Source organism: Vulpes lagopus, chromosome 5 (genome assembly GCF_018345385.1).
Source record: "Vulpes lagopus strain Blue_001 chromosome 5, ASM1834538v1, whole genome shotgun sequence".
NCBI lineage: Eukaryota > Metazoa > Chordata > Mammalia > Carnivora > Canidae > Vulpes > Vulpes lagopus.
In genome coordinates, this window is record NC_054828.1 from 46843837 (window position 1) to 46859684 (window position 15848).

The window sequence follows — 15848 nt, forward strand, 5'->3', positions numbered from 1 at the left end:
AATATTTTTCTTGAATGTGATTGTGGCCTACTTCTACATGGACAATAGTAAATATATACTATATATTATAACCCTGGATATACTGGCTTCTGGTGGAGAGTGGTATAGATGATGGAAAGTGAATGTTAAATGTGCAATTAGTAAATCTAAATTTTAGATCTCTCTGCTGAAATGTTTTAGGATTTACTGAACATTATTATGTTCATTATAATGTGTCTTTTCACAGATAGCTATAAGTAATTTTTGTAGTTTGTCATTTACAGTGTATTTAAAATAATTTGCATGTGTTTGCCCTATTAGAGATGATGAGTTCCAGAATGGCATATGAACATATATCTTTAGTTTACTTTTGAGGAGGAAAATAAGAAAAAAAGCAAGTTGTTACAAGCGGAAGCTTTCACAAAATCTCTGGACTTCTCTGATCTTCCTGCTAGTCTTATAATTCTCATAATGATTTTTTAATGTTTTTTTTTTTTTTTTTATCATGACCGTATATCTGTCAGCACCATGAGTTCCTCATTGAAACATAATAACAAGTCAGCCTCTGGGGAGGATTTAAAAGTTGGAACACTTTTTTTTTTTTTTTAACTGTACTTAATGTTAGTCTGATCTGTAGATATGTTTGGGGGGACTGAAATATACATGCTGAATAATACCAGTTTTAGAAGATAGGCTTACGAGTTTTGAGATATTGATTTCTTTTTTTCAGACCCTAGACTTTAATATTATGTTATTATAAACAGTTTAATTTGTACTATTGGGGTAGCTAAAATATGTTTCATGTAAAAGAAACCACTTATACTCAGGTATTATTTGACTTGTAAAATGTCATATAATAAATAATTTGCTGAATTACAGGAAGGAACACAGAAGAAGAAGAAGCTATGATGCAGGAATGGTTTATGTTGGTTAATAAGAAAAATGCCTTAATAAGGAGAATGAACCAGCTTTCTCTCCTGTAAGTACCCATGACTATGCTTGTTTTTCCTACAACACTGATGAATTTTAGGCTTTTTGTCATTGCTTTCTTTGGGATTTCACATTTATTAGGCTTAATATTTTTCTTACCTTGGAGATTACAGTATAGTTTATATAAAAAATTGAAATAATATATAATCATTTCTCATCTGAACAGTTTTTAAAAATAGTAATATATGCTGAAAAAATGTTTATTAAATAGAAAGCCAAGGAATATAAAATTTTTTCATATTTAAGAAATAAAGCACTTGTGCACAAAAAGGAGATTTGGATTATATTAAGAGTTAGAGGAGAAAAGAAATAAAATTGAAGTTTATTTAACATCACATTTTAAGTTAAAAATGAAAATAACTCTTAATGAGGACAAAAGTACTTTTGTAATCTACAGATGATGTTACCCTAAATTTGGGTAATTCTTCCAATCACTTTTGTATACAGTAAAATGGAGACTGGACCAAATGTAAGCATTCTTGGTCTTTAGCACTTCACTATAGGACTTAATGCGTGTTTCTTTTTGTTCACTAGCAATATTCTTATATTATGCCACCTAGCGTGGGAAGGATCAGGCTTACATGTTTTATTTTCGTGAAAACCTCTATTTTTGTCATTTCTGCCATGCCTGAACCTGATTAAGAGTTGTGAAGAAGCATAAAACTTAACTCTTCCTGGATTTTTAATTGTCTCTGTATTAAATTTGCATTGGTGGTACTTACATGTTTCTCGTATTTTTTTCACATGGCATTCCAGACAAAAGAGTGTTTATTGTGAACTATGAAACATATTTTACAAAATAGCCTTATACTTGACACTTAATACAAGAAGCATTGAAGAATGAGACTACTTATCTGAAAATTAAAATATACCTCTGTGCAATTCAAAATTGAAGGAGAAAAATAATAGCACTAGTAAATATTCAACCTGAGGAAGGTTTTAGGTTTGTGTATCATTTGTTTGGAGTAGCTTAAAGTTAAAGAGAAAAGTCAGTTATGAGTCCTAAAATCAATGTAACCTAAAGGTTCTTTTAAGTGTTTAATGATTTAGTAATTAGCATATTGATGAACTTTTGCAACTTGCCTAGGGAAAAAGAGCATGATTTAGAACGACGGTATGAGCTGCTGAATCGGGAATTGCGGGCAATGCTAGCCATTGAAGGTAAGAAATGGCTATGGTGGAGTGAGGTATGTGAAGTGTCAGCTGTCAAAGAGATTTGAAGAGAGTGTAATATACTTCTGGTCTCACTAGGTGTGGCCTGAGTAGGAACCAACAGAAATTACAGATAAATGCCTTAGAGTTTGAAAGCAACATAAAACCTAAGAACCCTAATTCAGATAATCATTATGTGTGCTATTGAACACAGAGTTGTCTTAACTTTGTCAGTAAGCTGAAATATCTGTAAAATGGAAAATATAAGGAGTTAAATAATTACATCTTACTGTGTGAAATTTAAGGCTGTTTCCATGAAAGAGGTGAGGAAAGATTTATCATTTTTTTATTTTTTCACATCAGACTAAATTTTACCTTAATATTTAATTGATGTCAACACTGAAATGTCTACAGTCCACTATAGTTCTTAAGATCCCAAGATCTTATTAAGTGAATATTCAAGCAAAGATTGACATGAGAAATTACTTTCATACTTTTCATAAAGCTTCTATATGAATTATATAGTAATCCTAAGCATGGTTCATAATATCAGTAAACAGCAGCTACCTTAACTATGGCATTTACCATATATGACTTTAAAAAAAAAAATCTTACGTGTTTAAGAATGCACTTCTCTTTCTGCCTTTTAGTTGAAAATGTCTTAGAGTTCAAAGATGTCTGCTTAAAAACTAATCCTTGGGGCTCTGTAAAATGGACCTTTTGTCAAATCAATGCAAATTGATTTTCCTATTCTATATTGACCTCTTAACCCATTGACTGTCCATAGTAATTTCCTTCTTTACCTGATAAGGTACCTGACGTATAATAAGCCAATTCTAATTAGTTTAGAAACTAGAAATTTAAGATTGTAAGGGAAAGCCAAATGAAACTATGTATTTTTTAAATATTTTAATTAATATTGAGAATAAGTGAAATATATGCTATTTATCTAAATGTAATCTTAAACATTTCTAAAAGTTTTATTTTTAATTACTTTATATCTGTTTTCTCATTTGATAAATATGACCAACCACATTTGTATATCCTCATTCAGAAATCAGATTTACTTTATTTTAAAGGCTTCTGATACCTAATTTCCTTCAAATGGCTATCTAAATGAATCAGATTATACCTTGATAATGACTATAAAATGTCTAAAAATTACTTAAGAAGTCCTGTGAAACTTGCCATTGAAATAAAATGCACAGGTATACTAAATGGTATTTTTCTTTGTGATATACCTTTGTAGTCATGGTGTAGTCTTTAAAAGAGATTTGAAAGCTAAAGAGTTGAAAAGTGGGTATAGCAGATACTATTTATATGGTATATATATGTATGTATAATATAAAATATATGTATATTTAGTATGTATAATGTATGACTCATATAATTTATTCTTTATAGATTCATTACACATTATACTCAATACAGAGTATTAAAAACACTGTCTCATGTATAGTAAGTTAAATTACCCCTCAAATACAGCATGATACAATACAGTTGACTTTTAAGGCAGATATTGCTTCTATTCTCAAACCAGTTTTATTACCAAATACCATCTTAAAAGGAGGGCCATGACACATACAAAAGATCGCATCTTTATAGGTAGTCCTATCCCTATATACCAAACCTACAGTCGCGAATAACTGAACATTTTATCAGCCTGTTCTTGTACATATCAGCACAAAGTCATATTTTTTAGGAAGGGGAAAAAGTATTTTTCTTTTTCAAACACATTTAATACAATTGGTAGTTTTTTTTGAAGTTTTGTTCCGTTTTGTTTTGTTTTTTAATTAAGATCGTTGTCCCATATGTGATTGTGCCAGTTTCTGTTGCTGGTTGAGAGAAAAAAGAGACTTAGGGAAAGAAGTAGCCTGTTGATGACAAATAAAGGCACTTTCTTGGTAAGAGGCCTGTCCCACTAGCCTGGGCAGTGCATGGGCCGGGCTGTCCTAGGCAGGTACTGACTATCGTGATGATCAGTTCTGTGAACACAGTTGTCCTCTGAGCCAGCGCTTAGAATGTATACACATGCAGTTCAGTGGCCTTTTGGAATATTAAAACCCACAGAAATACACATGAATAGGCAGCACTAGTTGGTTTTGTTTGGCTTTCCTTTGTTTTAAGGTTCATTCCTCTTTTTTTCCCGTCTCCTCTATTAGGTAGGTAGCCATACCATAAGATGTTTTTCATAATAAATAAATTAAAATCTTTTCAAATAAATCTGCTGCTGAAACCATTCACCAGGAGAAAGCACAGAATGTTAATAGCCACATAGCACATTGAAAGAAATATTAACAGCTTGGTTTGAGAGGGGAAAAAATTCAATATATCCATTCTTCTGAAAATCCATAATCGCTTTGGCCTGTTTTTTGCCTTTTTTTTCCTTGAGGTGTTTTTCATAGCAGGAGTTTCACTCCACTGAGCTAAGTTGTAGGATCCCTTAAGCTAACAAACATCTTTTAGATACTTTTCCTATAGTTTTTTTGTTCCAGATTATTTAATGCCCCCTCAGGAAAGATAAATTCATTTCTGCACACATTGGGGTGGGCTTTTAGAAAGTGGTGTGTTCATTTTCTGCACAAGAAATGGATCTTCTCTAGGATTTTGTACATCTTGATTTATTCTTGGCTTAGAGTTTGAAGTGGGTGCTCTTCTAAAGGGATTTATGCATAGGTTCACTATTTTTGTAGTTATGGTTTATATGATAAGCTTTTTATATTTAAAATCAATATGTAATCCTGTGGAGGAGCTTATCCCCTAAAACCCCATTTGTAAATCTATTTTAGCTTTGTTACACAGCACAGCCACAGTCTTCCATAGATTGATTAGGTACAGCAGTAGAATCCTATCAAATGGCCTGCTCTGATGATGATGCAAACTCTTTCAGGATTGCTAGTTGACTGGAACTAAAGATAAGACTTGACTGCAATCCCCCAATGTGCTCTTTACAAAACTAGTGTTAATTTTCATCAAAGTGCCAGGCTTATTTATAGTGGCAAGGTTGAAGGTTTACTACAAGAACTTTAGGTCCTTTCTATCAAAGTATTTATAGGTATTTCTTTTGCCTTTTTTTCCAAGGTAATTATCAACTTCAGCAAATAAACTGAATCAGGGAATGAATAATTGGCCCTATATATAAAAAAAGAGATTTTTAAATTAACAAAACAGCTCAGTGCAGATGGACATAAACAGAATCTCTTTATTTCAACACTTTGGCTCAAATGCAGCATCAAAACTTAATCCTATTTGTTGCAAGAGGATATGGCTTTTGTAGCAAAAGTACACTGGAATCTTTAAATTAATCAGAAGCCACATTGTAGTCTGTTCAAGTCAAAGTCTGTGTATCTAGCTAGCTGTGACTGGTGTTATAGGTGAGTAATCCTTTCTTAAAATGCATAACAGGTAACACATAAACTTACATGGAGGTTTTCAAAACATGACATTACATCTAGGTGAAGCTACTAAAAAGGGATTTAAAAATTTTTTAAATTTAGGTGTGAACATATGAAAGTGGATCTTGATCAATAATAAAGGTATTGATTTTTTTTAAAAAAATCATCAAAAGTTTACTTACTTAATTTCCCAAATCAGCATTCAAATATGTGTGTATGTGTATAAATTTACTACCATAAAAAAAGCAAATGCAAAGTAAAAGTAGTTTTGCTAGTGTAAAATCTACTCACTGTACTTAGCTGTTTCCTCTCCATTTGACTAATAATTTGTAGATATTAATATAGCAATGACAAATTTAATATGAAAAATCAAACTTAGGCTGCAACATTTTAAATTCTAATGTCAGTAAATTTGACTGTGAAATGATGAAAATAACCTACATATTCATAACTTTAAAAATGTTTTTGTTACAGTTACAGAAAATGTCAGTATTGAACTAGGAAAAAGTTAAGATTTTAAAAATTATTCAGTACTTCAGGGGTTAAAAATTAAAAGTTTTCTTTCATCTATATTGTTAAAGCCTTATTTATCTTGATATTTCTAATTATTAATTAAAGCCTTAAAAGTGACTGGTCAAGTACAGAGAAGGAACAATTAAGAAAATTATATATCTGTTGTTAAAATGTATTTTTTCTCGGTTTTAAAAAAATTTGTAATTTTCCATTTAATTATATTTTTTAAGTGTATGGTGGAGGAAATTTATTTCCCAGCTGTGAAGCTCTCATTAAAATATTTTGGAAGTAAGGAATTATAAAGCTTATAATCTGAATGATTTCTTGAGGTTGAAAGTGGAAAAATTAATATTCACCAAAACTGGTAATCTTACTAATTATAAAATTTAGTTACAAATCTTTTATAAATTTATCAGGTTTTTCTCTAAGTTAATATTTCTAGAACTATAGTTACCTGAAATTAGACTAGATGACCTTAAAGATCCTTCCAACTGGAGTGCCTATTAATTTTGCTCCTGTGTGGAATAAGACTGATTAGAACAAGACCAAATTAGAAAATTGTCTAGCGTTCCTGACCACAGTTGCATTTAAATCCAAAGAACAAAATTGTGATGGATATGGCTTTTCTTCAATTTTGCTGTTTTATTATTTTTTAAAAATTCTTACATTCAGAAAAAAACTTTGCATAGTAATAGTTTCTTTACTCCTTCCCATGCTATAGGATATTTCACCTCTTTTTTTTATAAGAATGCAGTGTGACCAATTATTTAATGTACTTACTTGTGTGATTTTTGTATCAAGGGTGGATAATTAATACATGGCATGTTTCATATGTATGTATGTATGTATGTATGTATTTGAGCTTATAAAGAAAGGAATAGCGATGAAATGGAATAAGCCATTCTAGCTTTTTGCTGCTATTCTAACCTTTATTGCATGATGATGCATCTAATTTTTAATTTGTAAATACAAGATAGAATTCCCTCTAGCACCATTTGCTTTCATAAAGCTGCTGAGCAGTTTGCTGTCTTGAATAAATTTTGCTTTGGAGGGGGTCGGGGGGATTTGAACCAGCACATTCTTGTGTGGTTTGTGAAGATTCACATGGTAACCAGCGGTGTGCATTGTTAGGTTTATCTGAATAAGCACCAGCCATGTGAGTTTTAACATGATTGCCCAGGGCAATGGAGAGAGAAGAGAGAAACCCGAAAGGATTGCACTCCTCTCTGTTTTTTGGAAAGTGCATTCGCTGGGGGAGGGGGCTGCATGAGTCAGTGGCCCTGGATTTTTTTTTTTTTTTTTTTTTTTTTAAAGCTGGTGTCCTGTTTCCCTCTAGGTCCTCATTTGTTCTGCTATCTGCCTCATCATCTACTTCTTCTTTTCATTGTTTACCTTCCTAATGAGGGAGGCGGGGTAGACTGGGGGTTGATTGACAGCTACAAGCCCTTACAGTCTGGCCAGAGAGCAGTTGGCTTTGGTTTTAAAAGTGCTTTAAATGTTCGATTTGGTCCTGTTTTTATTAAACGAAACTGCTGCTCATCTTAAGGAAATTATCAGACCAGCGATGATTAGCAAATATATTATTGGGTCCTAAAACCTTCAAAAGACCCTGCCCCTACGTAGGGAAAGAGCACTGCCCATCGGATTTTCCAACCTTTAACGTGGGGTTTCAAAAAGAAGTATGTAATTTTTCCTTTGCAGAAGTGCTTTGATTTTAAACCACCCAGCAAACCTCTCCAAAAGAAAACTGGCTGTGATGCGATCGAGAGCTGCAGTGTAATATTGCAGAGCAAATTTATTTTTTACTTCAAAGAAAAATGCTAATTAGCCGATTCACTACTTTTAAAGTTATTGTGAAGCATATGGCGCCCAGTGTGAGATACATCCAACTGCTAAAATAGAGCGAAGAGGAAATTAGCGAAGAATGGGCTGTATGGGGTGAGCATGGGGGTGGGGGAGGAGGATAGGTTCTCAAGCAGATTCTCTAGCCTTTTCAGAGTGGTTTCTATCGCCCATCTCGGCCTCCCGCCCCCTCATTTACCCACCTCCCCCCTCCCCTCCGGCCGAGCCTCCCTGGGCCTCTAACTCCCCTCCCCCCCTCTGGCGAAAGCAGGTGCGCACCTCCGGCCGGCCACCAGCTCACACCTGGTCTCTTTTGCAGGTTCCAGCCCAGCCTCAGCCCATCTCCATCTGCGGGAAGGATTTAGGGACCTGGGCCTTGGGGTGAAATCTTCATCCAGCCGGCCACACTCCCCCTAAGACCCTCCCTAGTGGCTCCCTCACGGGGTTTGCGGAGAGATGCGAGGAGACTGGAAAAGGCGGGAAGGGGGGGAGGGTGCGCCGAGGCTCCGCGGGTGGGTAACGAGCCTCCCGTCCTCCGCAGACTGGCAGAAGACCGAGGCCCAGAAGCGGCGCGAGCAGCTCCTGCTGGACGAGCTGGTGGCCCTGGTCAACAAGCGCGACGCGCTCGTCCGCGACCTGGACGCGCAGGAGAAGCAGTGAGTGGGCGGCGGGGCCGGGAAGTTCCTGGAAAGTTGGGTGCGGGGTGCGGGGTGCGGGGTGCGGGGTGGGCCGGGCAGCCCCCGCCGGGCCGGGCCGCGCGGCCAGGGCGGCTTCCCCTCCGCCGCGGAGGATGAGTGTGTTTCCTGTGTGACTTCCAGGGCTGAAGAGGAAGATGAGCACTTGGAGCGGACTCTGGAACAAAACAAAGGCAAGATGGCCAAGAAAGAAGAGAAGTGTGTCCTTCAGTAGCTGCCGGACCAGACCCGAAAATGTCAGACTCGCAGACTCGTTGTTGACTTAAAACTTTTAACGTTTTTGGGGGGCCTGGATTGTACTTCTTTCCCACCGCCACCGCCACCACCCCTTTCCCTCCCTCCTTTCCAGATAATACACAGAACTCCAAAAGAGCTTTGTTTAAGGATTTTGTGTGTGTGTGTGTGACTTAATCATTTCCTTGAAATCATGTGAAATAAATTTGCACAGATACCTTGTGAACGATTGGTATTGAGAGTGTTCAAGAGACTGCTCAAAGAAGAAAGAAAAGAAAACCCTTCCCTCGTTATTTTCCCTCAGTTTTCGATGGGAGGAAAATTTGGAACATTTTTGTTGTTATTGTTGTTGTTGTTGTTGATGATGTTAATAGTATAATGGTGGGAGGGGGTACGTAAGTGGGGGATAAGAAAAATGTCATGAATGATTTTTCCAGTCCTGCCATATGTAACACTTGACTCTGTTACCTAAATTTTATAGTTAGATCATATCCAATCTACTTATTAAACTGTGTTCTATTTACCAGTGGGATTTTCTGCAGTTGTTTTGCATTTCACTGTAAGGATAATAGAGTTCCTGTCCTCTGCTCTCCTCAGAGGACGGCCCTTTAATGTAGCCTGAGACAGTCCTGTGGTTTGAAGGTGAGCTGTGAGGATGGGACTAATTGACATGCATCAGTTTACAAAGACGGTTTTATCATCTGAGAATGCGCCATCTTTCTCTCCGGATAATTATTTATTACGTCTAGCTCGGTTCCTACATTTTGTTGGGTCTCAACGTTGGCTCAAGAATGCTGTTAATATTTATTCTGTATTGATAAAAGTCTGTCTTGCCACTATGAGTAAACCCCCCCCCAATTAATATTTTCTTCTCTAGCATAGCACTGTCATTTTTTTTGTGAAAATGGTTATCTGTTTTATTTATTACAATACTGAGTCATATATAAATTTTCAATAAAAGCAGAAACTTTCTTACCTTAACCACTGCTGCTACTTCCTTGCAATGAGAACCTGCCACTGCTCTGAGAGGGTTGTGTATCCATAAGACTTTTCGCGGGGAAAAGAAAATGGTCCTCTTGGGTGCGGAGCGGGATCCTAGGCGGTATCTGGAGTAAGTTCACACCATCCCAGAGGGGCCCTGCTGACACACGAATGCGAAGGAAAGCAATTAGTCAGATTTTCCTAAGCAGTGCAAACTCTCATCTTTCGTAAAGGGTCATCTCTGGTGTGAAAGCTGTGAGGAAATCTGTGATTCCACAGCACCGGGAAAGGAAAAGAAAAAAAAAACAACGCTAGTGTCTTGATGAATTTTCCACGTTGTTTTCGGTGTTTACTAGTGTGGCACTCCTGAGGGGAGATGGTGACTTCTGGTGACCCGCAGGCGTGGGGGTGCGGGGTGCAGGGGAGAGGGGCCTGGTCGGCGGGAGGGAAGCGCGTGCAGGTGTGCGTGCGGGCCGGCAGGAAGGGCAGCTGGGAACCCGGAGGTGCAGGCTCCAGGAGGGACCTGGCGATTGGGAAGCAGGCGCCACCACTCCCGCCGAGGTGCCCGAGACAAAGCAAGCTCGTTCAACAAGTCTGGGGCCCGCGACGACAGCCCCCCGCGTGGGCACCTGCGCCCGGGCCACGCGTGCCCGCGTACACGCGGACCTGGCCGTCTGCACACACAGATCCCCTCCGGAAAGTACGCAGCCGCCTTCCCCTTGCGGGTCTCTCCAAACGATACAACTTGCCGACGTTAGAATCTCTTCTCGGAAAGGATTTTTAAGAAGTTACCGAAAAGTTACCAGAACTCAATGCAACTGAGTCTTTGCCCTTGTTACCGGAGCAGGAGGGCGGCGAGCGGGGGGCGGCTGCGCCCCGGGGCCGCTGGGTCGGCGCCCGCCCTCCGGGGAGCCTCGCCGCGCCCACGCCGCGGTGCCTCCCCCCGGGCCCGGGCCGCGCGGGCTCCCGGGGGGCAGCTCGGGGGCGCAGCGCGGGCCGGCGGGGTCGGCGGGGTCGGGCCCGCGCCCCGGGCTCGCCGCGTGGGGCCCAGAGGCTGCCCGCCGAGCGCAGGCGCAAGCCCGGCGCGCCGAGAGGCCCGGAACCCGGGAGCCCGCGCCGCGGGAAAGGCCCGGGGGTCGCGGCGGCGGCGGCGGCGGCGGCGGCGGCGGCGGAGGAGGAGCGCGGCGGGCGCGGGCGGCGGGCGCGGGCGGCGCGCGGAACTTCCGCCCCTGGCCGGGATCCCGCGACCCCGGAGCCAAACCCCTCCCCCCGTCCCAGGCGTCCCCCGGGGCCTGGCCGGGCCTCGAGGTCACCTCGGGGCTGGCTCCGGGGCCCGGCGCCCCCCCGCCCCGGCCCGGCCCGGAATGGGGCCCTCCCCGCCTGCGGCCGCCGCTCCTGGCCCGCGTCTCCCACCTGGACACTTGCCTGGCGACCGACGGCCGCCGCCGTGCTCCGCGCCGCGTGCAAGAAACTTTCATCCCAGTCCTCTTCCTCCCTGCACTCCTCCCGCTCCCTCTTTCTTTTCTTAATCCCGGGGTTTTACGGGTTGAGCATTAAGAAAATTCTCCTGCAATTCGGGATTAGATAAAGACGCTCATTAGAGGGGCGCGGGGGGGCCTGTGCTACTCGATACGTCCCAACTTCCCCGAGACCGCGGCAGCATCTGGAGCGACAGCGCCGGCCGCCCGCGAGGCGGGCCCTGGGGACCGCCGGGCACATTCCTGCGCGCGCGGCCGCCCCGCCGCAGCCGCCGGCGGCTCGGGGCCCGGACGGGGCAGGCGCGCGGCGGGTGGCGGGGCCGCGACCGGGGCACGCGGCCGGGGCCCGGAGGGCTGCGCCGGGGCCCGGGGCGCGCAGGCCGGGCCGGGCCGGGGACGCCCGCGGGGACCTCCCCGCGAGCCCGGGCCGTCCTGCCCGCGCCGCTCCCCAGCACCGCAGGCGGGGTGCGCCTCACTCCGTCCTGCAGACGCCTGCCCGTCGCGGGGGCTGCGCCCCGGGGGCCTCCGAGGACCCAGGACTTGTGTCCCCGCCCGGGTCAGCGCTGCGCTCTGCGCAGTTTCTTTTCCTCTCAAAGCTTTTTCTTTCCTGTGGTTTTTTTTTTTTTTTCCTCCCTTTTCTCTCGTTCTTTTATTGTTTTCTCTCTCTCTCTCCTCCCTGTGTGTGTGTGTGTGTGTGTGTGTCTTTCTTTCCCTTTTGTGAATGGGCTGCGGTGTCTTTGTTCTGGAGAGAAGCGCCCGTGTCGCTGACTTTTGTGAACCAGAGAAGGATCTTGTAAAACCTCCTTTTCTCCTTCGTACTCGCCCCCTCCCACCCCTCCTCCTCTGCCCCTTTGATTAGATGTTCCCTCATCGTACCCCCCCCCAACAAAAAAAAAATGTAATTTCGTTGGTCTGGCGGCCACTTTCTTTGAACATTAGCTCGCTTTCAGCTCCAACTTCAATTAGAAGGAGTTGATTTTGAGAGATCAACAAAAGAACCGACCAAAGCCTTATTAAAGGTCCTAAGAAGATCTCCCGGGCCCTTTGAGAAGCAGTTAAGGAAACAGTGTGCCCTCCATCATATTCTGTTACCGTATTTTATTCGGGCTCCAAAGGAAAGTGTCGCTTGGGGGAGGGGGAAGTACTTTGATGAGCGGCGGCCTCGGCCCCTTCCGATGCGGGCTCCCCCTTCCTCGCCGCCTCCTCCGCCTCGCCCCGGCCCGTCCGCTCGGGCCCGACCTCGCGGCCCCGGCGGGCGCTCCCACGGCGCGGCGCCCCGCGGCTCCCGGACTCGCCCTCGCGCTCACTCCTGCTCAAACTTTTCCCTCCGCCTGCTGGGATGCAGGGGAGGGGGACTAGGGAAGCCGGGGAGGAATTCCTCGAAAGGGACCCAAGTGGTGCCTAATACTCAGAAGGAGGTGCCGCCAGGAGGAACCGCCTGGCTCAAGGTTGGGGCGAGACCTTCTTGGGGGGTGGGGGCGGGGGGCGCTTGGGGACGTCCGGCGGGCACGCGGGCTTGAGAAGTTTGTTCGGCTGGGAAATGGGCTTCGCCGGTACGAACAATCCGGGGAGACGGCCCCGAGGAGGCTCCCTCGGCGGCGCGGGAGGAGGAGGCGGGGGTCTGCCGCCCCCGCCCCCGCCCCCGCCCCCGCCCCCGGTGCAGGGCGGCCGCGGAGGAGGCGGGTGCGGAAGGGAAAGTTTCCCGTTGAGACCTCCCGGGGCGGGAGGAGAGCGGGCGCGTCCAGGGGCAGGAGCCGCGGGGCTCCGACGCCCGAGGAGCCGCGCCGAGGGCGGGCGCGCGGGCCCCGGGGGAGGCGCAGCGGCGGGGGAGCGGCGGGGCCTCCCCCGCGGGGGCCGAGCGGGCGCGGGGCCCGAGGCGCCCCGGCGGGGTCCGCGCCCCCCGCCCCCCGCGCCCCGGCCCCCGGCCCCCCGCGCCCGCGGCGTCCGTCTGCAGGTGGCGGCGCGGGGAAGGGGGCGGCGGGGCCCGGGGCGCGCCGGGGGGAGCGGGGCCCCCACTGCCCTGCAGCCCGCGGCTCCGGACTCCCCGAGCGCACAGCCCCGCCGCCGAGCCGGGCGGCGCGCGGGAGCGCCCGGGAACCGGTCCCCCGGCCCCGCGTCTGCTCCCCGCCACTCCCTCGCGGGCGCCGACAGGGCGAGCGAAGGGCGGGGACCCCCCCCCCCGGGCCGGCCTCGGGCCCCGCGTGCCCCGCCGCCGACGGGCCCTGGCGCTGCGGCCGCTGTCCTCGCCTCGCTCTGCGCCGCGTTTGCCAGCCCAGCCCTGGAGTTAGCGCGCGCCCGGGGCGGGGCGGGCGGGCGCCGAGGGCGGGGTGCAGGGGGCGGAGGAGGGCGGGGGCGCGCGGAGGTAACCCCCGGCTCGGGCTGCCATTGCCCGGCGCGCTGTCACTCAGCCCGCGCGGGGCCGGGGATTGGCAGCTCGGCCCCGTTACGCACTCACCTCGCGTTCACATACCCGGGGAGGGCAGTAGAAAGGTGATCAATCTTCATCAGGCTACATTTCCAATCACCTAAACAACCCGGCGAGACAAGCCGCTCCGACAAGGTAAATCGCTTGATTTATTTAGTTTGCAAAGTGCCTCGGCGGGACCCCCCGGGCCCCCGCCGCCTCCGCGCCGCACCCGGACTGCGACTGCAGCCTCGAGCCTTCCCCCAACTCGGCGCCTCTCGCCCCCGCCCGCCCACCCCCTGCGGCCCCTCGGCGCGGTCCCGGGCGACGTGGGGTCTCGGGGACGCGTGGGGCTTTGCAAACAAAGTGTCTGTGCAATAAAGTGAAACCTGGAGGGACCCGCACAAAGCCACCGGGAAGGAAGAGAAGGCAGGAGGGAAGTTGGGGAGAGCGAGAAGCCCGGGGAGCCGGGCCCCGCCGTCCGGCCCGGCCAGTAACCCGCGCCCTGTCTTTGCAGGTTGGCTGCCCCGCGGGCCTGCGCGAGGGCGCGAGGTAGATGGTGAGCGGCCCCGGCAGCCGAGGGCAGGTAAGCAGACAGCGCGGGCCGCCCTGGCTCCCACCCCGGCCCCGGGCCGGTCCCCGCTTCCCAGGGCCCCGGCAGGTGGGCGGGGCCGGGGGCGGCCTGGCTCCCCTCCGGGCGCGCGGAGGACCCCCGGCCTCCGCCGCGGCCCCGCGCCCCCTCCCCCGCCTCCTCCGAAGTCAGCGAGCTCAAGTGCTAAGTTTGAAGAAAGTCTTTGGAAACTCGCGCTGCAGCTCGGCAGAGGCGCGGCGGCCCGGCGTGCCCCCCGCTCTGGGCCCCGGAGCCCCGGGCCGCCCCTCCTTCGCCCCCTTTCCCTGCCAGCTGGGGTCCCCCGGCCCAGGCCGTGGGGCCTGGGGAGGGGCGCGGGAGGCCGCCCCGGCTCTCCCCGCCCTCCCCGGACTGCCCAGCCCGGCCCGGGCCTGCTTGGAATCCCCCGCGACGCGGGGTGCAGCGCGGGGTCCCCTGGGGCCCCGGCCGCGCCCCGCAGCTCCACTCCCTGCCCCTGAGAACGGCGCCTGGCGGGAGGCGAGCGGGGAGCCTGGCTTCGACCTGGCGGCCCGGGTCAGCGCGAGCTGCGCCGCCGAGGCCTAGTCGCGTCGGCCCTGGGCAGGGTCCTGGGCCGCGGGCCCGGCGGGCGGGATACAGGGGAGCCTGAGACCCGCGGGGGCGCGGCGCCCGGGCCTCCCCGATCCGCGACCCCTCGGGGCGCCGGGCGGGCCGCCCCCCGGCCTCCGCAGCCGGCGGCGGGCGTTGCCGGGGAGGGGGCCTGCGGCGGGGCCTGGGCGCCCCTGACCCCCCGCCGCGCCCTGGAGCCCCCCGGCCCCGCGGCCCCGTCTCCTGGCCGCCCGTGGGCCCGGCCTGCCACTGCGGCCCAGGTGTGCTGGGCTCCCCGGGGAGCGGCCTCTCCGCGGCCGGGCGCAGGGAGGTCAACTGGCAGGGTGGCCGCGGGCCCGGGGGCCCAGCCCCAGCGGGAGGCCCTTGCAGGAGCGCACCCTAAGTGGGCCCTGCCGCCCAGAGAGGCCCAGGTGCCGCTAGCCTCCCGCGGCGCCTCACCTTAGCTCTCCCCGACCCGCCACCTTTTCATCCCGCTTTTCAAAAACATTTTGAAACGAAACGAAACAACCTCTGGTGCCCTGGGCAGCCTGCCTCACTGGCGCCGAGTAAACGTTTGCTCCTGCGGTATGGAGGCCGGCTCCTACCCCACCAGAATCTGGCCTACACTTGGGACCTTGCACGCCCCGCGTTTTAGGCCCTCACTTTCCAGCTTGGCCCTGCTTTTAGCCTCTCCGCACTCCTAGCGACGCCCCACGAGGGTCTTTTGCCCATTCCACGCCTGAGAAGAGGCGATGACGATCCAGGAAAGCTGACTTTTCAAAGAAGCTGTGGTCTTCCGGCCAAGGCCTCGTAGAGCCAAGCTGACCGCCCTCCCCAGCCCCGGCTGCTCGCCTGCGACCAGACCAGGAAACCGAGATGGCTCCCAGTCCCTGTTTACCTGTGTCTCCTGTCTCCATAGGCCGGGCCCCCCCGACGCAGCAGAGTTTGAAGGACTGCGCAGTGGGAGCCCCGCACTGCGCCTGGCCCCGGCCCCCTGGATCCGTCCGGGCG

At 49.3% G+C, this 15848-nt stretch overlaps 1 protein-coding gene across 9 annotated transcripts in view; it reads left to right on the forward strand.

Annotated features, from left to right (window-relative positions):
- Positions 1 to 9323, forward strand: part of EHBP1 (EH domain binding protein 1) — a 314375-nt gene extending 305052 nt beyond the window's left edge. For all 9 annotated transcript variants that reach the window (XM_041754578.1, XM_041754579.1, XM_041754577.1 and 6 more), the window contains 4 exons: positions 859 to 958; positions 2057 to 2130; positions 8413 to 8527; positions 8690 to 9323. In XM_041754578.1, coding sequence (XP_041610512.1) covers positions 859 to 958; positions 2057 to 2130; positions 8413 to 8527; positions 8690 to 8780 — 380 coding nt within the window. In that variant the 3' untranslated portion in view covers positions 8781 to 9323. The remainder of the gene's footprint in view (positions 1 to 858; positions 959 to 2056; positions 2131 to 8412; positions 8528 to 8689) is intronic.
- Positions 9324 to 15848: the final 6525 nt, after the last annotated feature.